The following is a 26,164-nucleotide window of genomic DNA, read 5'->3' on the forward strand; positions in this document are numbered from 1 at the left end:
ACAGGTCACATCCAGCATTTCCAATAACTTTTGTCAGCCCTAATCTGGGTTTCTGCCACCTGCTACTATGCCCTAAATGTGGGCCACAACAGGACGGGGGAAGCGCCCTCCACCAGAAAAGCACCATCCTACGGGCCAACGCTCAGCAGGACCCCTCACTGCCACTGGGCTGCGGGGACGCCAGAGCGAATACACAGCAACCCCCACAAAGCAGCCCCACTCGCGTAGTCCGCCACTGCTCCTCTCATCGCGCCCCGGCCTGAGCCAAGCTGCGCATGCGCTTGCAAGTGACCGCGCAGGCGCCTTGGCGTCTTTCGGATCTCCCACCCCGGCAGGTACGGCTGAGGGGAGCGCGCGGGGTGTAACGGTACCGGCGCCGTGGCCGTGGCGTCCCTTGGCGGAGGTGAGGGAGGATCCCGATCGGCTCTGGCGCGCTGCCGGGTCCGTCGCACTTTGCCGCGGCTCGACGGCCATGGTGTGTACTGTTGCCGTGGGAACAGCGGGAGCCGGTGCCGCCGAGCGCGGGAGGGTGAGGGGGACCGGGGCCCCGCGGAGACCAGTCGCGGCCCTCCGTCGCTAGGGAGGGGAAGTCGGCGGTGCCGTTAGGCAGGCAGAGCCCCGCTGCCAGCGCCCGGCGTCCCGCCTGGCCGTAATGCTCGTCCTCAGGGGCTGCCGCTTCGCTGCGCGGAGGCCCGGGCTGGGGCGATGGCGGGGGGAGGCTTTGCAAAAGTGGCCGCAGAGGGAGAACGTCCATTCCGTTTCCCGGCAGCTTGCTGTCCACCGTGTCCGGGAGAGAGTCTTATTTGCCGGGTTTGGGTTGGTTACTCCACAAAGGCCGTGTCAGCTTTTACTCCACAGGTGCTGCTTATTTGGGGAGTTCCTCTTGGACATGTTATCTCACGACTGCACTGAAAAATCTTCCTCTGCTGAGGGTTACAGGCTCAATTTCTCATAATTTTGTTCTCATTTCTTTTTGATAGTGATTTCTCTGCTTCAAAATTTCAAAATTTTGCATTTCAAAAGCTGAAAGTGTGTCAGTTGTGATTGATAAGTTGCCAGTGTTTAAAATTATATCTAATAATATCCATTATTAGTTCACTCTTACTAAACCTATATTTGGCTGCTAACTATTCTAGCGGTTTGCTTGGGAAGATAGAATCTGGATGCAGATGTCGGTGAACAGAGTGTTCGTGGCCTGAGTAGAGGGTTTCTCCTCATTGTACTTAGCGATTGCAAGTATACCCGCTCTGTATGCTAGCAGTTAAACGACACTGGTTTTGAGATGGGAGATAGGATGGCAGAGTTAGCATGGTGCCTGATCTGATGTAGTCAGCCATGCTTCTCTCATGCGCTGATTGACCCAAGATAAGTGCTGTGAGGGTGCAGCTATCTCACTTCTGGAGATAGCTAGGACTAATCCGGGGTTCCCTGATCCTGTGCTGTTATCTACTGCTTTCAAATCTTCCTGTACAGCAAAGACCAGACCTCTGGAGTAAACAATTGGGGAAAAAAGACAAGAGCCCAAGTATGGCATTTTAGACACTAGCGTTATACTCTTCTGCCTTCCAGTAGAGAGTCAGAGAGGAGCTCTTCATCTGTGCAAGTTAAAGGCTACCTGGAAAATGGTGACAGCAGTGAGGAACGAGATCTGTCCGTACAACTTATGCTGTCCCAATTGACACTGCAACACTCGCTTTTTCTGTCCCGGGCTGGGATTGAGGAGCAAAATGGGAACGCTGCTGGATTTTCAGAAAGAAGCACTAACTGTTAGAATTATTTCTTATTTGTACAAAGATACTTTATTTGAAGAGGGATATAGAGTTTGTGAAAAATTAGAAATTCTTACAAATAAATACAGAATGAGACAGAACTACTCTTGTATAAATGATGAAAACCAAGTGTAAAACCAGATTGTATGCTGGGCAGCCAGTGCAGTCGTTCCCCTTCCACTCTTGTGCTGCTCCTTCACACTATGCTTCCACGTTTTGCTTGTTGCATTAATTCGTTGCACCTTATTTTAAATTAGTCTTTGGTATTGCAATTGAATGATTCAGGTACCTTATGCTCATCAAAGTCAAGAAAGCTTCTGGTGACTGGGGGGTTTTTCCCTTATGCATGGATCCAGGTAGCAGTTTTCTAGGAAGAGAACTGGGGTAATATAGCTGAAGGTGCTTCCTCAAAGCTTCGGGGGTGCGGGATGCTGGAGAGCAGATGAAACTTCGTTCTTGAGTGCTGCTGCAGCAGAGCAATTGCTTGATGCTTAAATGTTTCAGCCTTAGGCATTCTAGAACAGAAGGTATGAATTGTCTTTCTTTTGAGAAGGAGATGGTCGTTGTAGTGTGATGGCACAGCAGCCAAACTTATTCAGATAGAGAATTACTCGCAGTTCTTAAATGCTTGCAAGAAAGAGTAAGCTTTCTTATTCTATCATATATATACATCTCGTATTTTATGGCGCTGCTGACTTGTTTTTCTGTGTTCTATTAATTTTTCTGGCTAATAGCTGTGGGGCATCAATTAATAATATATTGGTATCGTATCACTACCACAATTCTGAATGCGTAGAATGCTACCTTACGCCAAAATGACGAAGTGCTAACGCTCTCATCAGGTCCTTAAGTTCTGCTCACTGCCGCCCCCCGGTGATAGTTCCCGGCTCGCTCTGCTCTGCCTCAGTGCCTGGAAGCGGAGGCTGCCGTCCGCCAGCCTTGCTGCTCCAGCAGCAGGGAAAGGCCATGCTCTCCCCTTCTCCACTAAAGTAGCAAGGCAGCCGTGAGCTCAGGCAAGCATTCAAACTAAGTCATAGGTTCCCTTTGCAACTTTAATTATTAAAACTTCGCTTTTAATGGATTGGACTAGCACTGCCCAAATAGTAAGACTTAACTAATTAAGCTTATAGTAGAAAATTCCTTTGACAGTTAAAAAAAAATAGGTAAGAGGTGAAGGATTCAATGAAAAGTTATTATAATGGAACTGCGGCAAATCAGTGTACACCTAGGACAGAAGATTTGCAGCTGAGAGTAGAATTAACAAAACCTTAAGCTGATTGTATCAGAGATGGTGCTGTTCCACAGAAACACATCATATCTGTTAGGTTACTTCTTAGTTTAACTATGAAGAACATACATGTAAATCCCATAAAATACACATTTCAGTGTTAGAGCACAAAGATTTTAAGAACTAAAGAAAGTGGTGTCCTTCAGAGATCAAATGTAAGATATTAGATTACTTGAGGAGATTTATTTTAAAATTTAGCAAGGTGGATGGAAATATATAAACCAGAAAAGAAGAAATGTGAATTAATTCAAATTTCTGATTTGTAGAATCATGTTGATTATGTTTTAGTATTTGTTCACAGCTATTGCTTCCATGTATGCTGGATAGTATGTGTATCAGACATATCGCTCACACAGAAGACATAGAATCATAGAATGATTTGAGTTGGAAGAGACCTCAAAGATCATCTAGTTCCAACCCCCCCTGCCATGAGCAGGGACACCCTCCACTAGACCATGTTGCCCAAAGCCTCATCCAACCTGGCCTTGAACACTTCTAGGGAGGGGGCAGCCACAACCTCTTTCGGCAACCTGTTCCAGTGCCTCACCACTCTAACAGTAAAGAATTTCTTTCTAACATCTAATCTAAATCGACCCTCCTTCAGCTTAAACCCATTACCCCTTGTCCTGTCACTACACTCCCTGATAAACAGTCCCTCACCATCTTTCCTGTAGGCCCCCTTCAGATACTGGTAAGCCGCAACTAGATCTCCCCGGAGCTTTCTTTTTTCCGGGCTGAACCACCCCAACTCTCTCAGCCTGTCCTCACAGGAGAGGTGCTCCATCCCTCTGATCAGCTTCGTGGCCCTCCTCTGGACTCTCTCCAACAGCTCCATGTCTCTCCTGTACTGGGGCCCCCAGAGCTGGACGCAGTACTCCAGGTGGGGTCTCACAAGAGCAAAGTAGAGGGGCAGGATCACCTCCCTTGACCTGCTGGTGACACTTCTTTCGATGCAGCCCAGGACACAGTTGGCTTTCTGGGCTGCAAGCACACACTGCCGGCTCATGTTGAGCTTCTCATCAATCAATACCCCCAAGTTCTTCTCCTCAGGGCTCTTTCAATCCATTCCTCGCCCAGCCTATAGTTGTGCTTGGGATTGCGCCGACCCACGTGCAGGACCTTGCACTTGGCTTTGTTGAACTTCATGCGGTTTGCACAGGCCCACCTCTCCAGCCTGTCAAGGTCCCTCTGGATGGCATCCCTTCCCTCCAGCGTGTCGACCACACCGCACAGCTTGGTGTTGTCGGCAAACTTGCTGAGGGTGCACTCGATCCCACTGTCCATGTCGCCGACAAAGATGTTGAACAGTGCCGGTCCCAGTACCGACCCCTCAGGAACACCACTTGTCACTGTTCTCCACTTGGACATTGAGCCGTTGACTGCAGCTCTTTGAGTGCGACCATCCAGCCAATTCCTTATCCACCGAGTGGTCCATCCGTCCAATCCATGTCTCTCCAATTTAGAGACAAGGACGTCATGTGGGACAGTGTCAAATGCCTTGCACAAGTCCAGGTAGATGATGTCAGTTGCCCTTCCCTTATCCACCGATGCTGTAACCCCATCATAGAAGGCCACCAAGTTTGTCAGGCACGATTTGCCATTAGTGAAGCCATGCTGGCTGTCCCCAGTCACCTCGTTATTTTCCATGTGCCTGAGCATAGTCTCCAGGACAAGTCTCCATAGCGTTGCCAGGCACGGAGGTGAGACTGACTGGCCTGTAGTTCCCTGGGTCTTCCTTTTTTCCCTTCTTAAAAATGGGGGTTACGTTTCCCCTTTTCCAGTCGGTGGGAACTTCACCAGACTGCCAGGACTTCTCAAATATGATGGCGAGTGGCTTGGCCACTTCATCCGCCAGTTCCCTCAAGACCTGCGGATGCAACTCTTCAGGTCCCATGGACTTGTGCACTTTCAGGTTCCTTAGATGTTCTCGAACCTGATCTTCTCCCACAGTGGGCAGTTCTGCATTCTCCCAGTCCCTGCCTTTGCCTTCTGTGACCTGGGCAGTGTGGCTCAAGGATTTGCCAGTGAAGACTGAGGCAAAGAAGTTGTTGAGTACCTCAGCCTTCTCCATATCCTGGGTAACCAGGTCACCCGTTTCATTCCGGAGGGGACCCCCATTTTCCCTCATCCTCCTTTTATCACTAACATACCTATAGAAGCTTTTCTTGTTGTCCTTGACATCCCTGGCCAGACTAATTTCTCTCAGGGCTTTGGCTTTCCTAACCTGATCCCTGGCTGCTCGGACAGTTTCTCTGTATTCCTTCCAGGCTTCCTGCCCTTGCTTCCACCCTCTGTAGGCTTCCTTTTTCTGTTTGACTTTGCCCAGGAGCTCCTTGTTCATCAATGGGGGCCTCTTGGTGTTTTTGCTTGACTTCCTCTTTCTTGGGATGCATTGCTCCTGAGCTTGGAGGAGGTGATGCTTGAATATTATCTAGCTGTCTTGGGCCCCTCTTCCTTCCAGGGCTTTATCCCATGGTATTCTACCAAGCAGATCCCTGAAGAGGCCAAAGTCTGCTCTCCTGAAGTCCAGGGTAGTGAGCTTGCTGTGTGCCCTCCTCACTGCCCTGAGGATCCTGAATTCCACCATTTCATGGTCACTGCAGCCAAGGCTGCCCTTGAGCTTGACGTCCCTTACCAGGCCCTCCTTATTGGTGAGAATAAGGTCCAGCATGGCACCTCTCCTTGTGGGCTCCTCTATCACTTGGAGGAGAAAGTTGTCATTGATGCATTCCAGGAACTTCCTGGATTGCTTGCACTCAGCTGCGTTGTCCCTCCAGCAGATGTCAGGGTGGTGGAAGTCCCCCATAAAGACCAGGGCTTGTGAGTGTGAGGCTGCTCCTGTCTGCCTACAGAGAGCTTCATCTGCTCGGTCCCCCTGGTTAGGTGGCCTGTAGCAGACCCCCACTATGATGTCCCTTGCCCCAGCGCTCCCTTTAATCCTGACCCATAAGATCTTGGTGGGCTCCTCCTCCATCCCCAGGTGGAGCTCCATGCACTCCAGCTGGTCATTGACATAGAGGGCGACGCCCCCTCCTTGCCTGCCCTGCCTGTCCTTCCTAAAGGGCCTGTACCCTTCCATCCCAACACTCCAGTCATAGGAGCTATCCCACCACGTCTCTCTAATGCCAATAAGGTCATATCCTTGCAGGAACACACACGTCTCCAGCTCCTCTTGTTTATTCCCCATGCTCCGTGCGTTCGTGTAGAGGCATTTCCGTTGTGCCCCCAGTGAGGCTGACTTATTGGCTGGGGTGGCTGGAATTCTTTTGATGGATCTTCCCAGTGTTACCCTGTTGGTTCCTCTTGCATCTGGAGCCCCCGGCCTGTCTCCTCATTCTACATTCCACTTAAAGGTCAAAATCTTGACTCCCAGTAGCTGGGACAATAGGGAATGATCACTTACCTTCTTTCTTTGGTGAGGAATGGCTGTATAATTGCTCCAAACAGACTGCTGCAGTGGAATTCCTTACTTAACTGTTTTGAATCATGTTGTAGTATAGGGAAGAGTAGGGACCATAGAGAGCTAAATTTAATCACAGTGAAGAAAAGTAATGTATTAATGGTAAAAGATTACAGCCACTGACAGGCTCAGGCTCCTGGTCTGTTCCTGTGTTTTGTACTTCTGCATCTTTTAGTGAAAGAGGTTGGTGCACTGCTCCTTAGCATCCAATTTTATCTTGTGTAGTTCAGCTGAAAGGGTTGGGTTGTGTATTAAAGAAACTGTGCCAGAAAGTACAGGCTCTTAAAGAACAGAAGAGATGGTTGGAAATGTAAAAATGCAGAACAGGAAGAAGTGACCTAAGAAACTAGAGAAACAGGATTTTTTGCTCCATAGTTTAGAAATGACCAAGATGGTGGCGTCTGATCTACTGTCGGTTCATTGTCATAAACTGTGTGAGACAATAGAAATTACCAGATGGTCTGAGTCACAGACAGTGCAGAAACATATTTTTCTTTTTAGGTAAGTTTGAGAAGCAGAAGAGGAGTTTTGGATGGTTTAAGGCTCATGATGAGTTTGCTGTAAAATGTCAAGGATGGTACAGATGGCTACAGAGAACTGCACCAGGATAGTGATTGATTTTGGGGGATCTGAGAGATGATGAAGTAAGTCTTTTACTGCCCACTGCGTTTGCCAGAAGATGCACCAGGACAGAACACCGATTGAAAGTTTGGGTTTGTAACTTATTTTATATTAGTGTTATCTTTGTTTGCATGTGCTTAGGGGTAGGTTGGGGAGGCATTTCTCTCAGTGAAAAAAATATATTGCTTGTTCTTCCTTGTCTCTGCTTATCAATTACTGATAACTGTGCTTCAGTTGCTGGTAATGATACCTCTTTGACTTATTAGGAACCTGGACTTGGTAAGGTCGATAACTTGTATTGGGTATTTCCTAAGTTCATTGGAAAGAAAATGTCTCTGTGGTCAGTTGGGGTCAGCTGTCCCGGCTGTGTCCCCTCCCAACTCCTTGTGCACCCCCAACATATTATTGAAATCCTGTTTTGGCTGTGATGTTTTGTAAGTAATCAGGTGTTAAGAAACAGATTTTCTGTAGTATTGGAGAGTACTACATTTGGCCCAGAAAGCACTGTGGTACTGAGTGTGGTGTATTTTAGCTCCCTTTAAAAAAAGGTCTTCCATGTCAGATGCTTTCTGCTCTTCAGTATTTTCCTACAGAACTGAGAAATAGGGAAATGCAGTATCAAGGAGCTTTATTTTCCACTACTTCAACACTGTCTAGAATTTTATAATATTATCCTTTTTAACTACATTGTGGTAGCATAACCATTAATGAATGAATAGTTTGTAATTTAAAACTAGCATTATATTCTGTGCCTTCCATGTATATTGTACAGTGTTTTTTATGTGCACTACTTTGCAGAGGAATGCACGCTTCAAAGAATAAAAACACAGAAAAGGCAGAACCATTCTACAGGCTGTCAGTGCCAAAGCAGAAGACCAGTTCTGAGATTATAAATGAAGCCAGAAATGTTCTACGAACACTAAGAACTCGGAGACCGTTTACACCTACAGAGGATCAAAGGAAACTTTTTGGATCTGGATCCTCACGAACTCCTCAAAATAGACCCCCTTCAGTTTTTAGGTACTGTAGCTTTAAGATTTTTTTCAAATATCTTCTAGCAGCAAGAGATTTGATTCTGTAATTATGTTTCTGGTGATTTTTTTTTTTTCTCTGTGTTAATCTGTATTCCTAATCACATCCTTTGCCTTCTTCTAATGATCCTTACTGTTGGTGTTTGTCATGGTTTAACCCCAGCTGGCAACTAAGCCCCCCACAGCTGCTTACTCATCCCCCAGTGGGATGGGGGAGAGAATTGGAAGGGTAGGAGTGAGAAAACCTGTGGGCTGAGATAAAGACAGTTTAATAGGTAAAGCAAAAGCTGTGCATGCAAGGAAAGTGAATCAAGGAATCCATTCCCCACTTCCCATGGGCAGGCAGGTATTCAGCCATCTCCAGGAAAGCAGGGCTCCATCACGCGTAATTATTACTGAGGAAGACAAACACCATCACTCCGAACGTCCCCCCTGTTTTTCCTTCTTCCCCCAGCTTTATATGCTGAGTGTGATGCCATATGGTATGGGATATCCCTGTGGTCGCTTGGGGTCAGCTGTCCCAGCTGTGTCCCTTCCCAACTCCTTGTGCACCCCCAGCCTCCTCGCTGGTGGGGTGGTGTGAGAAGCAGCAAAGGCCTTGGCTCTGCTTAGCAGTAACTACAACATCCCTGAGTTATCAACACTGATAGAGCTACCAGAGGCAGTCATTACACTAGTTTTGTATGTGGAGAATAGTATATGAAAATGATCTGTAACTCTTTTCTTAAGACAATGTATGCTTTTAATTCAGATAGTCATCAGCTTTTCCCTAGAAATTGTGTAAACTTGCTTGTTTCCACGTAAACTGTATGCTAGATCTTTTTTCAGAGCTTTCTCAGATCTTTTTAAATATAAAATAGTAGATCTTGAAGTTTGAAATACTATTTTTTAAGCAAAATTTATACTACTTTAAAATTATTTCTGTGCAGAGTTTTGTAACATACTATAATTCACAGAGCTTGATAGATCTCTCTTGTGACAAAAGAGAAAAAAAAAATTGCATGTTGGGTTTTTTTAATCCATTTTTCCCCGACGTTTTTTAGCTTGCCTTATATACCAATTCTGTAATGACTGTAGGGAGGAGTCATGAGCTGCATTTGTAACGTTAGGTGTCAGGCATGCCAGAAAGGATGCTGGAATGTGTTTGAATGGCCATACAAGTCAGTCAGTGTCCATGCTGTTTTCATGGCAGCATGACTTCATGTATTTGATATTCCTTACTACATGGAGTTGTTCCCTTACAGAAGGTGAGAACCTGAGTGACTTGATGTTGGTGACCAGGTAATGAGGTCTCTCTGGCTGACATCCATGCTTGTTCTGTCTGTGCTTCTCCTTTGTCTGGGAAGGAGCATGCTCATCCCTGCAAAAACCTGAGTTTTCTGCCCCGCGGTGTTCTGTAGCTTGTGTCGGATAGCTGGGCACTAACCACAGTTGGGCTTGTGCATGAATTTAGGCTTATGTTAGAGAATTGTTATAGATGTGTATGACATAAACTGTATGATGGCAAGTGTGCAGGTGATCTTGTAATTCTTCTCCCTTGATGCTGCTGGATTCCCAGATATCAAAGTTAGTAGCATTCATCGAAGAACAGTGATAGTGTAGAAGTGCTCGGTCACTCTTCCTTTCTTCCTCCTTTTCCCCATATTCACTGGCAAACAGAAGCAGCATACAATTAAAAAAAAAAACCAACAACACACCACAAAACACTGGGTCTGCTTTATTCATATTATATTTAATTTCTTTATGCTAGTCTTCATGCATCCAGTTTTGATTTGGCTGAATCAAGACCAGTGTCTGGTGTTCGTCTTAGCCCACTGGATCATGTGAGTACTGTGGAAATAACTCATGCAATACAGACATAAAAATATGTGTATTGGTAGTGTTAGGAAAAAATGTGGTTTAAATAGGTTGGGGAGAAATGGAAGCCTGTTGTAATGTTAGTTTGAGACTTAAAGTCAGTTTTGTCATTGGTTCCCTAAAAGAAACTTGAAAATAATTTAATCTATTAAAATATTGCTATATTGCATTATAATTCTAAGTGACATTAACAAGAATCAGAAGACGGATACTTGAGTCGGCTTTCTTCTTTAAGATTACTAAAATAGAAAAAGGTCATAAGCATCAACATGAGGCAGCAACGTGCCCTTGCTGCTAAGAAGGAGGCTGACTGTATCCTGGGCTGCATTCGGAGGAGTGTTGCCAGCAGGTTGAGGGAAGTGGTCCTTCCCCTCTACTCAGCACTGCTAAGGCCACACTTGGAGTACTGTGTCCTGTTCTGGGCTCCCCAGTACAAGAGAGACATGGAGCTACTGGAGAGAGTCCAATGAAGGGCCACAAAGATGATGAAGGGACTGGAGCAAGGCTGCGAGAGCTGGGACCATTCAGCCTGGAGAAGAGAAGGCTCGGGGGAATCTTATCCATGTATATAAATACCTGAAGGGAGGATGCAAAGAAGATGGGGCCGGGCTGTTTTCAGTGACAGGACCAGAGGCAGTGGGCACAAACTGAAACACATGAGATTCCCTCTGAACTGCAGGAAACATTTTCTCCACTGTGGGGGTGATGAAGCCTTGGCACAGGTTGGCCAGAGGTCTTCAAAAGCTTCCTGGACATGGTCCTGGGCAACTGGCTCTAGGTGGCCCTACTTGAGCAGGGAGGTTGGGCAAGATGACCTCCAGAGGTCCCTTCCAACCTCAACTATTTTGTGGTTCTGTGATTGATAACTTGAAAGTAACTAGGTTGATTGTACTTTCTATTTGATTTACACGTCTATAAAATGTAATAATTGTAGTTTATTTAAAAAAGAGGTACTTGTAAGAACCCCTTCTCCCCTCTGAAAATTTTGCATTGTTTTCAGTTTGTAAGTGTATCTGCTCTTTCAGGTTTTTTATATTTAATCTTTAACTATAAGATTGTTATGATCATTTGTCTAGTACTTGAGAGAACAGAGCATGCTAAAACAGTTAAGTATGCTTGCTGTATATGTTGTTTCTTCAAGACAGTAATCTAAATGTAGCATTCTTTAGGTAATTAGGGGAAAAATTCCAACAAATGCTATACTTCAGTAATGTTGATAATGTAATGTATTTATATGAATCAAATTTAAAAATTCTGACCATACTTATATTTAGATTAAATATATCTTCAGTTGAATTTAAGTACTGATGTTAAATTTTTATTTATCTTGTGAGTGGAAAAAAAACTAGAGAAAACTACTGTTCAGACCAATGCAAAAACTGCCTTTTCTGCTTAGCAATGGAGATAAGTTAGTACACTGTAAATGTAGAGCTTATATTAGTCAGGGTGGTTGTGGGGGGAGTCGGTCTCACCTGTTGACTATCTTCAACTAATACCGGGGACAGCTCTGAAGGATCAGGCTGGAGACTTTCTAATGGATTCTTTATTGTAAGGAAATGGGTAGAGAACCTTGATTTTAGAGGGCAGTGGGTTTATGTAGGGCACAACAGGTGTTTTGTACTAGACGTTCAGGGGGTTGGTCACATCCTCAAAGGTGCAAGATGCTGACATAAAGACGACTACAACTTGCATGTTTCTGGATCTGCATGATTTGTCTCAGCGTGTTAGGAAGTGGTACATGTGATATGAACGTGTTTGAAGTGTTTAGGGAATACTACTTCAGTGCTCAAAAGCAAATCATAAAGATGTGCCTCTAGAATTGTTACTGCAAGTCTCTGGCACAACATTTTTAAAGCATACTGCAGATGATGTTAAAAGAGTATTATGAGGGAAATAATTCTGAGTTTCACTTACTCTACTTGGGCTAGTTTTTGTTTTCTGCATCCCTGAATATTTGCTTTTAAATGGCTTTCTGTGGTGTTAATGGTGATATCTGGCTTGTTCAGTGGAATGGTATCCTTAGATTCTGGGTATGAAAATTTCTTAATGAGCAAACCTATGTAACTTTATTCTATTCTGAACTTAACCCTTTGTATAAATAATTTGGTTTTCTTTTTTTTTATTTTTGCTTATATTAAAATGAAATTATCTGTATTTTTATTAAAACATCTTCTTTATCTTTGTCACAGAAACCAATACTAGTCACTTTTGCAAAAGATGAAGATTCTTCCATTTGCCTTCCAAAACCTCCTGCCAGTGCTGCAGAGGTTAGAAAAGTCAGCAGTGTTCGGGCACGCTTATTTAGAAGAACTTCTCAGGGAAATTTCCTTTCTGCTGAAATGGTTCCTCCTGATCAGAGTAAGAATGTTTTGATACATATTATTTCCTGGAAAAATAACTGCATGATGGGTTTTAATATTGTTAATTACATGAGTTATTATATTATATTAAAGGACCTGCATGTTCTTTCAGAGTAAATTTATAAAATATTTAAATGCTTTTAAGGCAGTTTTGAAAATGTGATTTCCAAAAATGATACAGGCTTTCACTTTGGAAAGTGAGTTGAAAGCTACTCAGGTGCCTTTTTTCCTATAGCTTTTTAAGTAATGGAATTTTTACTGAAAGTTTTCTTCAGTGGGTAAAATTAACGTTAAATGCTGAAATGTTTAAAGAGATAATGAGATGGCATCATCTAAGGAGATTCCCTGATGGATTGTTGAGCGTAAAAGGAGGAATAAAAAGGAATGATATGTCTTGACAGGCCTCCAACTACATCGTATTTGTTGTTAAGAGTTTCATTAGTGGAGACTTAATAAAGGTTGCCAAACATGGGATTTAAAAGTAATTTTCTTGCAGATGGGAAATGACTTGACATCTTGGTTTCCTGCACATTGGCTCATAATAAAATGTGCTGGAAGTCTGTTTTTAATGAAGACTCATTTGTAATAATGACAGTTCTTACATTGCATGGGATAGTTACTTTACGTGATAAACTGAACATCTCACTTTTTACCTTATTACAAGATAAGTCTTATACAAAAAGTACTAAACTTTACTTAATTATTATGTATATATTCTATAAATATATATTTATATCATATATCCCTATATGTAGTTTAATCCATTAGACTTAATAAGTTGATGTTACTAATTGGAGAAGTTGAGAACCTAATGTCGCTATAGCCTGAGTTTGCCTCTTCTCCCCTTTGGGGATCATGCAAATGTTTACGTAAGTTTTTTGTGCAGATTCTTATCACATGTACAAGAGTAACAGCTATGTTTTGCTTGAGTTCCTTCATAATATTCAGATCCTAAAATATAATTGCTTCTTTCACAAGGTACAATGTGCCTATCTGTAAAAAGGAAATAAATAAAAAAATAGATGAAAGATTAAAATGTTAAAACACAAACCTGAAAGACTTTAAGAAATGATGTTCATAAGAAGACTTTGACTTCTTAGCTCTAAATAGTCTTAAGCTTTCTCACCTTTTAAATTGATACAAGCAAATTCTGGTAATGTAACATGACAAACAGTAATTCATTTAGAGCTCCGTCGCGTGTGTTTATTGTGTTAGAACGCTTCTACAAAATGTATTCTCTTTGGTTCTTTCAGATGAAGAGAAGCTAGATTCTGAAGAACCAGCTATGATGAATAATCTTTGCAGAAGTAATAACAACTGCTTAGCAGAGCAAAGGTCATACACACCATTTAATGATGAAAGTAGAAAATTAATTTGTAACGAGGTTATCAGCAGATCAGAGAGGGAAGACTTCCTAAAAGAGAAAGCAGGAAAATTTTTATTTCAAGTGAGAGAAGGGTCAGTATTGCTTGAGTACAGTCATGTGTACCTTCTACACAACCCTCTTCCTAGATATTCAGTTGCGCAAGTATCAAAATGTTTGAAATTGATGGAATTTCCACTTCTGTTCTTAAGAAATTTCTACACTCAAAAGACTAATTTGTCCAAAAATTATTCGTATGAAGTTGCTTGATATGAAATAAGTTTAATTTTGTTTGATCATTAACATTTCAAAACTATATCTTCTAATAATTGCATATAGAATACTCATTTAAATTCAATGTGTTTGCTTTTACAGTTTAAGCCTGTTGTTCTAAGGTGCTGTACATTCTTCGCTTAGCTCCACAGATGAGTAGAGCCATGTTTTTCAGTTCTGGTGTTGGGGAAATATGTGATCATACACAAAAACCAGGCTTAAACTCATTGGCAATAGAGTCAAATTTTTTTGTGATTTTGAAATATTTTTTAGTTAATTTGTTTTGATCATCAAACAGGTGTAAGAGAGAAATGAGACTTATGTGCATGCAGTCAGTTTTTACTGAACCTAGATTACTACATCCATTTTGTAATTCACAATTAAGTCTTTTTTTTTTTTTCCTCTCTTCACATCTGAATTCTTGCACAGGGAGGAATAGTCCATGGCACCATGTTCATTAGGTGTATCAGTTGCTGCATTAGTAGTTGGACGAACAACCGTTTTGTGCTAATAACATTGATAGATCTGACAGTCTCTACAACAAAGAATGAGTAACAGTTTATTTCTAAAACACATCCTATAAACACTTGGTCCCTATTAAATATAAATGTTTACCAATACGTATCTTCTTTCTAGCATATTTTTATGCTTAGGAAAAAATTATTTCCCTGGATTTTCTTAAGCACCTTTGATATTAAGGAGTATATTCTTAATTTTATGAAATGAAATGCCTTTCATTTACTAACTTGATGATAGTACTGAATAGTTAAGAGAATGTTGTCCATTGAGGCTGTTACAGCAAATGATACATAGCACAGCTATCATAGCACTCTTTTTTTATATTAAACTAAAAGCAGGATTTTAAAAACAAACAAAAAACCCCAGATTCTGAAAGACTGGAGACTTGTGGGAGCAAAGAAGAAGGTTCATGAGAATGAAGGGAGAGAAAATGCGAAAATAAGCCCAGCGATGAAAAATGTGGGTGAAGAAAAGTAAAGCAGCAAGGGGAATGCTTCAGTGCAAAACCATTTTTTCCCATTAAAATCAGTGACCCAAAAGACTTTTTAGGTAAAGACTGTATGAATTATCATACTACACAAGTTATTGTAATTTGACTTTTATTTAGTAAATGTGTGGCGTGAAGTACTTTAGTGTTGCAGTTGAAATGGGTAGTTAGTTAATGTTATCCAAGTGTCTCTAATAATAAAGGGTCAGTTAATGCTTTTGCTAATTGGAAAGAATGACCTTCTTTCTGAGTCATAATTTTGAAACTTGCAGGTATGATTGAACAGTTAACTCATTATACATCCTTGCTATCTGTTCAAAATTATATGCTTTTCCTTTATAAGCTTGAGGGCTCCGCAAGTTTTTGATTTTGGGTTTTTGTTACTGGTGCTTTTTGTAATCACCCATTCATATGGCATTGTGTACCATAATCATTGAGTTTTCTGATAGCCTGAACCACAGAATGTCTTGATTTACTTTGATTACCTTGATAATTTTTGAGAATGACTGGCTTCTCTATTGAAATATTCTTAGGAACAGGCAAAAAAAGGCTATTACCAAACAGATTGCTTGTTGCAACATGAAGTGTTGTAGGAGATTTTCAGTTCAGTTTCTCCATGTAAGAGGAGCTTTAGAAAATACAAAAAGTTGAAAGGGGAACACTATATATTTTCAATTTTATATTCTTCAAATATCATTATGCATATTTCATATTTGAAGGATAGATTGCCAAGGTTCATTTTGCATAAGCTCTGCTGGCTTGATTTCTTTATGACCTGTTACTTCTCTGACTCTTATCGTGATAGCTAAGATATCAACGATTCTAACCATAAAAGATGGAATATAATGCATGTAGCTTGTCATATCCATGTTTGAACTGGGGAGAATAATGCTTAAATTAGATCTCAAATTACTGGCCTTAAGATAATACAGAAAAACTGTTTTCCAATCTTGTTCTGACTAGTTTTCTCCAAAATAGAAGAGTAACATAATATTCCTCCCTCTTTCTGTGTTGAATGCAAGGTCTGTATTTTTGAATGGTGCATCTTTACCTTCTCCTATGGGTTGTGCATGCTTTGCGTGTACTTGAGACAGAGATGATTTTTGCCAGTGCTGCCCAAGTGATGCTGCCTGTGCTGCTTTATACCCTTGCACCAAGGATCTATAACAACGTTTAGGTGCTCGTATGGCTTAGAGTGCCAGACATACCTGCAATAGGCACAAAAATAATACAAAATGCTTTCCCTTTAGTAAAGGACAAAGACCCCTCATCTATATTAGCCCAAGCAATTCATGCCATTGTATGATGGAACGGCTGTAGGTAATGTCAGCTGCTCTCATGCATTCTAACTCATTGCTAAGGCTTAGGTAAGACATTGGTTCAGTATTTGTGTATGGTATAACATGAGTCAGGCAGACCTTGATCTATACCCTTTTCTGAGTTCAGAGATGTCATTCTTCATCTGACAAAGCAGTTGAAAGGTATCACAAACCTATCCTTCAATATAGTTCGCTGAGTTTGGTCTTGATAGGAGTTGTATATAAAAGGTTCCAGTACCATAGAGCGGTCATTGCAGTAACAGAGTTTTGGCATTCTTTCTCAATAGAATATGTTCACAGGTACTAGATGTTTGCTATGATTAGATTGCATCTGCTTCTATGTCATAAATACTTGAGGCATCTTGTATGAAGTTAAAAGTTATTTTCTATTTAAAATACATTGTATTTAGGCTTAAAGGAATGCGAAAACTTTATTACCTGGAGTCCCGTCATTCACCATATGAATCAGTTGTGTCAGCCTCAATTCCATATCTTGGTGATGTAAAATCCTTGCAGGAATTAAGCAAGAAGGTTCTATAAATAGTACACTTTGTACATGAGAAGGTCCATGAGACTCCTTACTCCCATTTCCCCACAGTTCCTATATATGTACCAAAGTAACTTTTCTAATAAAGCTGTTTTCCTGTTAATGATGAAACTGTAGAGCATGCCAAAATAGCATGGCAGATTCATGCCATTAACGCTTTTACATTTATTTCAAAGAGAACAGAAGGGAAGTATTTTATTCCAGCAAGAGACTTGCTTACTTTCCATCTCAGATTCTTTTGTTGTCCCAAGGACTGATGGAAAGAATGAACAGCGCTAATGAAATTGCTGCTTTATAAGGATACTGGAGGAATAAAGGTACTGGGGGGAAAAGAGAAAAGGCCCTTTTGAGGGGAAGAGTTATTTGTCATTTTGTTTGCAATTCTGTTTTTCAAATAACCATCTAGTTAGAATAGAATAGGTATATTAATTGAAGTAAACTGAATTTATTGACATGTTGCCTCAGGAAAGTAAGGAGCAATCTCTGACAATCATAAGGAAGCTGAGTTTTGTTTACATCTTCATCTAGCCATTGTGCCTTGCCATCTATTGTGATTGCTATAGAAATGAAACTTCTAAAATGTTTTCTGCATTCATATATTTCAACAGAAGTGTCAACACTGATGGCAGATTTGCTGATGAAGAGCAACAGTTTCCCTGGTGAGAAAAGATAAATTTTTCTTTCTCCCTCTCCAATTTCTCAATATTCTGAAAGCTTAGATGTCATTCCAGCACTCCTTAGAAACATAGGTGCCTCCAGTGGGGAAAAGCTTGGTGGCAAACAGTTGATTCCCAAGTGGCCTGCTCTACACTCTTTTTAATAGGTGATTTCTGTAAATAGCTACAAAAGGATTAAAAAGTGCTGTAAAGAAGATATACTATGCCCTGTTTTCTGTTGCCATTGCCGTCCTTACTGAATGCCTGTTTGACAGAATCCTTGGTAGGTATTCATCAACTGCTTCCATAAGACTAGTTTCTTGTGCTTTTGGAATGCTTGAATAGAAGATGATAAAAGCAGGAGATGAGTGAATACTGGAAATCACTTCTGTGTGATTGCTTAAACTAGCTTCACATCTGTGCCCAAAACGTCCATTCCCTTTCTCCTCAAAGAAAAGGATTCCTACAGAGGAGAGAGATTTCTTTCCTGAAGGGAAAGCCCATTCTGTTTTGCTCTGGATTAATTTTTGAAATGAATGACATGGTGTGGATATTAGTCTGTTATATTTTTTAGCTGATATTGCTGCAGATTCTCCAGACTTCTTTCACAATTTGTCTTTTCTTGTTATATATCTTCACAACTTCTGGAGTTCTCATGAAGACATGGAAACAGGAAATTAATCTACTCCTAACTAATCTTTCTCTGTTTCTGCCTCAGTTCCACTAGCCTTGAGACCACTAAGTTAAGAAAGAAGCAGTGGAATGGTGGGAGAGCTTTCACATGTAGAGCTTTCTACAGTTTTTTTCCAAAGAAAATATGACACCTGTCCTTCCAAGAAGGTGCCTGTTTTTTGTGTAGGGTTAGGGGATACTGTGAGAATTGGGAATGAAGAATTTTTTTTTTCAGAACTTTTTATAGACTTCTGAAGAAAAGAGCAACAGGTAGCTGTTATTTCTGGTCTCTTCACTTGTGAAAGAGAGTGGAGTTTAGGCTCATTTTTATTGCCTGCCCCAAAGGGAGTCTTTCCACTCTATAGTCATTAGTTTCAGGATAAGGTCATTGGTCTCCAAATCTGGGAGATCCAGCTCTTGAGAGTCCTTATGACCAATTGAATGGTAATTCTAGAATGGGAAAGTGTGCCATGCAAGGGGTAAAGAAAGAATGCCAATTCAGTCTAGGCAGGACTGTAGTAACAATGGATTTAGATTAAATTTTTGTTTAGAATGAGAATGCTTATGCATGATTCAAGTTAGGAAGATGAAGATGCTGTGGTTTTCAGACTCAAATATATTTAGTCTAGTATTTTAGGTGTTTTTTATGGTTAGAATTAGGCTGTCAATTGTCTGCTTATTTAAAGATACCCTGCCACAAATAGATATTGTTATTTTCTGTATTAGGCAGAAGATGCAATGACTGTGAAGAATAAAAAGGATAAGGAGATAAGTTTTTCATCAACCTCTATTATTCTTTTAAGCCATACTATTTAACATGTGCATGACGTTCTTCATCAACAACCTGTATAAATAGAAAACTATATTTTTTTTATCGCTGGAGCTGTCATAAGTAATGGACTATGCCTGTGATTGTGTTTGTAGAGGAATTATTATTTGCTCATCTTTAGGATGACTCAGAGTGTAGTTGGCCTATTTGTCAACATATTTTTGCAAATTATGTTGCCTTTCTACTACTTATCCTATCTCATATCAGTGGTATCAGTTATAGTCTGATATAGTTTTCATTCCCTTTGTCTTTTCTCGTGGTGTTACTTATGATATAATCCTCTACGATTCCTGAAATAATTTCAGGACATCTATATTATCAGTTTTTCAATTATTTTCATGCTTTTGAAAAGCTTTGTAGCTGAGAAACAGGACTGACTAGAGGTTTGTGTAATTGGTTTAATACTTTAATTTATATTTCTCTTAGCTGTCCGCAAGTAATTTACTATGTCTCCATTATGTTTTCTAAAAGGAAAATAGTCTTTAAAAATTGAGTTGTTATACTAATTCTTTTTTCTCTGAGGCATACCTATTATTTCCACATGGTTTGTATCTATCTTGTTTGTCCCTGAGATGACATCATAGAAAGGAAAGTTCAGTGGTAGTAGAGCAAAATAGTGACACATTCTCTTAAGTGGCTCAGTGAAGGTCAATTCTATGCCTAAAAAGATAGACTGCCTTTCAAGTGCTAAGTTACAGATCAGGAAGAAATCACTTGCTTTAAAACAAAACCTGCAAAAACGTATTCCCTGCTATTCAACCAATGAAAGATAATACAGAAAACTAATTCTGATGTCCTTTTGGCAACATTTAAGGTCTGAATAGTACAATTAAGTAGGAGTAAATGGATTAATGAAAAATGCAAATGTTAATTGGCATATGGAAAAATTAATTTCAGTGAGAGTGAATGATAAAGCAAAAAATCTCATTTTTCTCATTTTGCCAAAAGCTAAAACCAATTCCTACTAGCTGCTTTGGCAAAAATACTAGGATGTTGTTTACATTTCCTTTCAAAGTCTACAGAGCAATGTCTTGTTATTAAAATCAGTAGCTATGGTTTAGAGTTAGAACTCTTTGTTTCCTGATCACTGAACACTTGCGGTGGAAGAATCATGGTAGCAGAGGGCTTATGTTCTAAAGTGATGGTTCCTAAGTGTTGTGTAACTGAAAGTTGTCTGAGAAAATCAATTGCAGTCTCTCTCACTTGCTCCAGCTCCACATCTGACTCCCCTTCTCCTTTGCCTTGGGGTTCTTGCACCGCCTTGTCCCTTGCTGCTGACTCAGGGTCTGCTGCATCATCCTTCTTGCCCTGATTTCCAGGATCGCCATTAGTTCCTTTTAACTTTCCCTGAAGCTGCCATCCTTCCTTTTCAGACGAAGCTGCTGAGTCTGGCTATGCCCTGATAAGCTTGGTCTAGAGCCTTAGGTATCTTTGCACCATGCCCCCCAGTGCTCCTGCCAAAAGATCTGATGGGCAGTTCATGAGACCACAGTTGTGAATAATTTAGAAAAATGGTAACTGGCAATCAGTATATAAGCAACCCATTGGCTGATGTGCCAGAGGGTTGTGCAGCTGTTCAGAGGGACCTTGATAGGCTGGTGAAATGGGTTCACAAGAATGTCCTGCACCTGGGCAGGAGCAACCCCAGGCACCAGTATATACTGGGGCTGTCCAGCTGGGTGGAAAAAGATCTGGGGGTCCTGGTGGACCATAGCGTAGCTCAGGTTGGAAAGGACATCAAAAGATCATCTGATCCAATCTTTTGTGGAAAAGGGAGCCTAGATGAGATTAACTGTTCATTCATGTCTTGAAAAGCTCCATCACACCTGGAGTGCTGGGTCCAGTTCTGGGCTTCCCACTGCAATAGAGATATGGAGCAGCTGGAGAGAGTTGAGCTACTAAGATGATAGTCCTTCATGTGAGAGAGCTGGAACCGCTTAGCCTGGAGAAAAGAAGGCTCAGAAGAGGTCTTATCTATATATAATATATATAAGTATCTGAAGGGTGGGTGCATTGTGATACCCTCATTGGGTGTTTGACAAGAGTTCTTCCTTCTCCCTCATGGCAGGCACTCAAAAGAGGAAAAACTAGTTCTTTACCTGTGACTGTTCTTTTTAGAGATTTATTGGTTGTATATACTTTCACAACACATCCTTGCAGCTTTTCCCTTTGTAGTCCATGTAGAATTTGGGAATCTTTGGTTGAAAGGAAAATATACAACTCCTTAAATAGCCAAATGATCCTTATCAATAGAATGCATGCCATCCTGGTTACTCCTAGCATTAGAAATAAACCCAGATCACAGTGTAGATGTAGTCACACTCTGAATGTACACATCAGTAACGTCTCAAAGAACAGTCTTCCTAAATGGCATATCTGTTTCAGGATTACCCACAACTGGGGGGACTGAGCTCTGATCTAGTCTGGAAGAACTACCTAGTAGTCCTTTTGATACATCTGGCTTGCCTGAGCAGGCTTGAAGGGTCTGCTTAGCACTGCTCTAAATCTGTTGTTCTTACCACGTAGTGAAATGTCATGATTTTTTGGGTGTAGATACATTGTGTCTGGCTTTCCAATGCACACAATGTATATTTATAAAATCAGATGTTCAATGCTTGTATTTATGTATCAACAATCTGCATCTTTTACTTATTGTAGTGCCTAGGTTGTTTTTAGAGTCTTGTGAAAAGTTAGAAATTGCTCTCTTAGACATTTGAAGACCTGAAAACATCAATATATCAAGGATCCAAAATAAAATTTGTAAAAATTTGAGTCACATTTTTGGCTTTTAAATTAACTAGAAGAAAAGAAGTTTGTGAGGGCTGAAGGGGGTAGAATGAAGAAAAATACATTAGGGAGAAATTGAGTGACTATTGGGGAAAAATGGAAGAAAAAAGAAGCAGGGTGAAAAATGTGAAGGCAGAAACTGAAGGAGAACTGCAGGCAGGGCACCCCAACAGCCCCTCGATTTGCTGGAGCCATCTGAGAAGCTTTTTGGTCACTGTTAGAAGACACTAAGCAGGGTGGACTTTCAACATGACCTGTTATGGCTTTTGTATATTTTTCTTATGTAGATGACTAGTGTACTTTTAGATTAAGTATGTCTGGGTTTGTTTACCTTATTGAAATGAAGCCAAAAAATAAAAGGACTCTAAGGACAAACAATGAAACTATCAGGGGCTTAGATGTGCTTATGAGGAAGGAACTTAGAAGATTATAATTGTGGTTCCATAGATATAGAAAATGCTCTATAGATATAGATGTGTAAAATTGTATTCTCATAACTACAGTTTTCTGACTTAAGAAAAAAGGCATCAAAGAAATAAAAGGATATTGAGAGGCAATAAAGTCAAATGACTTAGAAATTTATTTAAAAATAAATTGCATCCCACCCCCCAACTAAATATTACTTTACTTTAGAAAATGCTACTAGAAGTTAGCAATGAGGCTGACATTTTATCAAGAGCACATGTATGGTAAGAGATCTTTCACATGGCAGCGACACAGACTAAGGCTTATCAGGAAGGAACTTCTGAAGAGGTTTTTCTGTGAGTGTCTGAGTTTTATGTCGTCTTCTGATATGCTAAAAAGAGGTAGTTGAAGACAAGCTTTTGGACTAATTGGACCATGTTCTGTTTCATAGGTTTACATACATGTTCTATAAATTTTAGTATTATTGTAGCTCATGCAAGTCGCACCTTCAGAAGGCAGTGTGCTGTGTGTTTTTCCAAGTATCTTCCAAGCTACCTTTTTGGTTTAAATGTTGCCGATGTTTGATATTTACTACTATTTGGAAAGCTGTGTGGTCCTGACAGAGGGAAAATGGTGTTTTGTTAGTCAGTCTCCATAAAGTCCTTGGATGTTAAGCCTTAACTTTCTTCTATTTCTGTCAGTGGAAGCCAGTTTGGTTCTTCTCATGTCTTCCACCACCCCCCACCTCAAAAATGTTGCCTTAAGCAGTCATATAGAATTTGCCAATAAAGATACCTATAAATACAAAGTTAAGGGTGCTCTGCAGAATCTCGATATCCTCAGGATTACAAAGTTGGTAATTCATTTTCATTTCCTTGTTTAAAAATGGAAAATAAATCTATTTCCAGACACCAGCTAGTGTCTACTGTGTATGGCTTGCTCAGGGCATGCTACACACCGTCTGCATGTGAGTAGCCCTCTGCCTTTGTAAGACTCTGTTCAGATTCCAGCCTACATGGGATAGTCCCAGTTCCTATCTCTATTTTGAGAGAGAGTCCACAGATTGACTTTACATGGGCGCAAGAGAAAGAGGCTCATGGTCTCTGGAGGACCAAAGTCGTGTGAGATCTTGGCGCTTGGAGAAGCAGATAGTGTGGAGCTTATGGCCTTTTCCATACCCACTGCCCTTATCTTTTGCTCATTCCCCGTTATTCCTACTCTTCTCTTTGAAAACTAACCCTCGTATTCTTCATCCTTTATCGCACTACCTCAGTTACTGTGCTCCTCTGTTCTTCTCCCACTTCTGTATTTTCTAGTTTTGCCTCCCAAAGATGTAAGAATATGTAGGTGTTACAAGAACCTTACCGAGAGGAGAGGAGAGGAGAGGGTAGTGTCTAGAGGGAATGCCTTCAAGTTTGACAATTCAGAAAAGATTTTCATGTTCTCTTTTCTTTCTAGTTAAGCTTTGCCACCTCACTGATCAAAGGTGCTTGTTAGAGACAGTTCTGTAGAGGAACATTAGCTTGTTAGTATTAGGCTATGCGTCCTTCTTAACTAGTAACTAAATAATCAGTGGGACACCAGGGCTACATCTGTACTAATAATTAATAAAAAACAAACAAAGGAGTTAGTCTCTCGGTTGGTGGCCAACTGCTATGTCATGTGTTATGTTAATCATAGAATCGTTTTGGTTGGAAAAGACCTTTAAGATTAACTGCTAACCTAGCACTGCCAAGTCCACCACTAAACAATGTCCCTAAGCACCACATCTACACACTTTTTAAATACCTCCGGGGTGGTGACTCAGCCACTTCCCTGGGCAGCCTGGTCCAATGCTTGGTAACCCTTTCGGTGAAGAAATTGTTCCTAATATCCAATCTAAACCTCCCCTGGCACAACTTGAGGCCATTTCCTCTTGTCCTATTGCTTGTTATTTGAGAGAAAAGACCCACACCCACCTGGCTACAACCTCCTTTCAGGTAGCTGTAGAGAGTGATAAGGTCTCTTCTCAGCCTCCTTTTCTCCAGGCTAAACAACCCCCGTTCCCTCAGCCGCTCCTCATAAGACTTGTGCTCCAGTCCCTTCACCAGCTCATTGCCCTTCTCTGGACACACTCCAGCACCTCAGTGTCTGTCTTGTAGTGACAGGCCCCAGACTGAACACAGTACTCGAGGTGCAGCCTCACCAGGGCCAAGTACAGAGAGGGATGATTGCTTCCTTAGTCCTTCTGGCCACACTATTGCTGATACAAGCCAGGATGCTGTTGGCCGCCTTGGCCACCTGGGCACACTCCCAGCTCATATTCAATTGGCTGTTGACCAACACCCCCAGGTCCTTTTCTGCTGGGCAGAAAATAATACAGTGAAAGTATGTTTAACTCCTCTCTACCACACACAAAGTATTGGCTGTGAATGTCCCTGCCTCTACTTGTCTGTGCTCTGTGCCCAGGCATTTGTCAAGGCAAGTACTACCTTGGGCCAAAATCATAGCAGGGACCATGCTAAGAGTCTAACTGTATTCAGGCCCATTGCCAAGACTTTTTTTCAAGTAAAGAGTTAGCCACGTTCTCAGATGTTTAAGGCTCTGCAGTTTGAGGAAAGAGCCCAAGTGCTATTCCTCTTGGAATCTTATATTTGTAAATCAGACCTTGCTGTTGTGTGCAGCTTCTTTGGAGAGAACTAGCCTAATTCTTTGCTTCTGGGATGCAGTTCTTAGAAATGTAGTTTTTCCCTGGAGTACCACTGAGGGTGAGAGTTTGCAGATTTACCATTAACAAGAGACTCATGGCAAGAACAAGCAAGTAAACTTCTAAACGTGTAGAGTTTCTGAATAAATGCTGCTTTCACTTAATTATGCATTCTTTCACCAGGGAAGAATATTGAACACACTACTGCAAGTGCTCACTCACCTTCCTTTTGGAAGTCCTCAGAGTCTGTGTACGTTCAAGAAAGCAGTGTTCCTCTTAGGGGCTACTGTGATCTCCCTTATATGAGAAGGACAGAGATGATCCAGTTGCCAAGTTCTCTTTCCTCTGTAAGTCATGAGAGCCCCTGTCAGTTGATTTCTTGATGAGTCCCTTATCAGATGATCAGATTTCTACCAATTGACTTTGTTTCCAAGGCAACCACTCTCTTGACAAGCCAGTTCCCTTCAATAGTAGGTAACTTATTTTTGAGAGTAGGATGATTACATTTTAACAGCATAGTTCTTAACAAGATATTGCTGCTTAAGTTTCAGCCCGACATGAAAGTGAAAAGATAGCAAAGAAGCAAAAGTCTCTAACTAAAATGGAGCTGGCAGCCTGGTAAAGATACAGGGATTTTATAATCTCACAAAATTCATAAATTGTACATACTCCCTAAAGATAAGCCTGCCCACCAGTCATTCTCATTTATGTACGTATTCAATGTATTCTTTTTCTGAAAATAATGAGAATTCCAGTTAAGCTGTTTAACTTATGAGGATGTTTCCCAAAAGTACAGATCTGTGAATACCAGCAGTACAGCAATCTGCTTTCCTACTTGTGTAGGCCTCTAAAGTGGTTGATACTGGTGTTTAAGAAATCGTAGGTCCAATCAAACTTTTTTTTTTAACGCAGTTCAGACTTTGACGTGGTCTTACCCTTCATCTCACATATGTGGTGTTTCTATCTGATAAGTGTTCAGGTTACCATATCCTTTGTTTCAGTGTCTTTCCTATTCAGCTGCTTTTATTTCCTACAAAACTTGTAGCATTGTTGAGGTTTCTTGGATTCATCCTGTGGATTTACCTTTTAGGGGAAGAGGCACAGACAGGATATAGTTACAAAACTCTTTTTTTGATGAAAGCAAACTCAAGCATTCATATAGGCAGATAGTATCATCATGTATACATATAATTCTGAACATACTGATTTCTGAATATAGCTGGGTTAGTATTAGT

At 41.0% G+C, this 26,164-nt stretch overlaps 1 protein-coding gene across 9 annotated transcripts in view; it reads left to right on the top strand.

Annotated features, from left to right (window-relative positions):
• Window positions 1-296: 296 nt before the first annotated feature.
• Window positions 297-26,164, top strand: part of ARMC2 (armadillo repeat containing 2) — a 71,188-nt gene continuing 45,320 nt past the window's right edge. Inside the window, exons 1-7 of one of the 9 annotated variants that reach the window (XM_054822477.1) lie at window positions 297-335; window positions 7,019-7,230; window positions 7,937-8,158; window positions 9,920-9,992; window positions 12,216-12,384; window positions 13,640-13,844; window positions 17,503-17,553. In XM_054822477.1, coding sequence (XP_054678452.1) covers window positions 7,941-8,158; window positions 9,920-9,992; window positions 12,216-12,384; window positions 13,640-13,844; window positions 17,503-17,553 — 716 coding nt within the window. In that variant the 5' untranslated portion in view covers window positions 297-335; window positions 7,019-7,230; window positions 7,937-7,940. Of the gene's footprint in view, window positions 476-7,018; window positions 7,231-7,936; window positions 8,159-9,259; window positions 9,451-9,919; window positions 9,993-12,215; window positions 12,385-13,639; window positions 13,845-17,502; window positions 17,554-26,164 lie in introns of those variants that run through there. The other 8 variants (XM_054822474.1, XM_054822480.1, XM_054822476.1 and 5 more) reach the window with 8 other exon arrangements.

The sequence above is a fragment of the Grus americana genome, chromosome 3, assembly GCF_028858705.1.
Source record: "Grus americana isolate bGruAme1 chromosome 3, bGruAme1.mat, whole genome shotgun sequence".
Lineage (NCBI taxonomy): Eukaryota > Metazoa > Chordata > Aves > Gruiformes > Gruidae > Grus > Grus americana.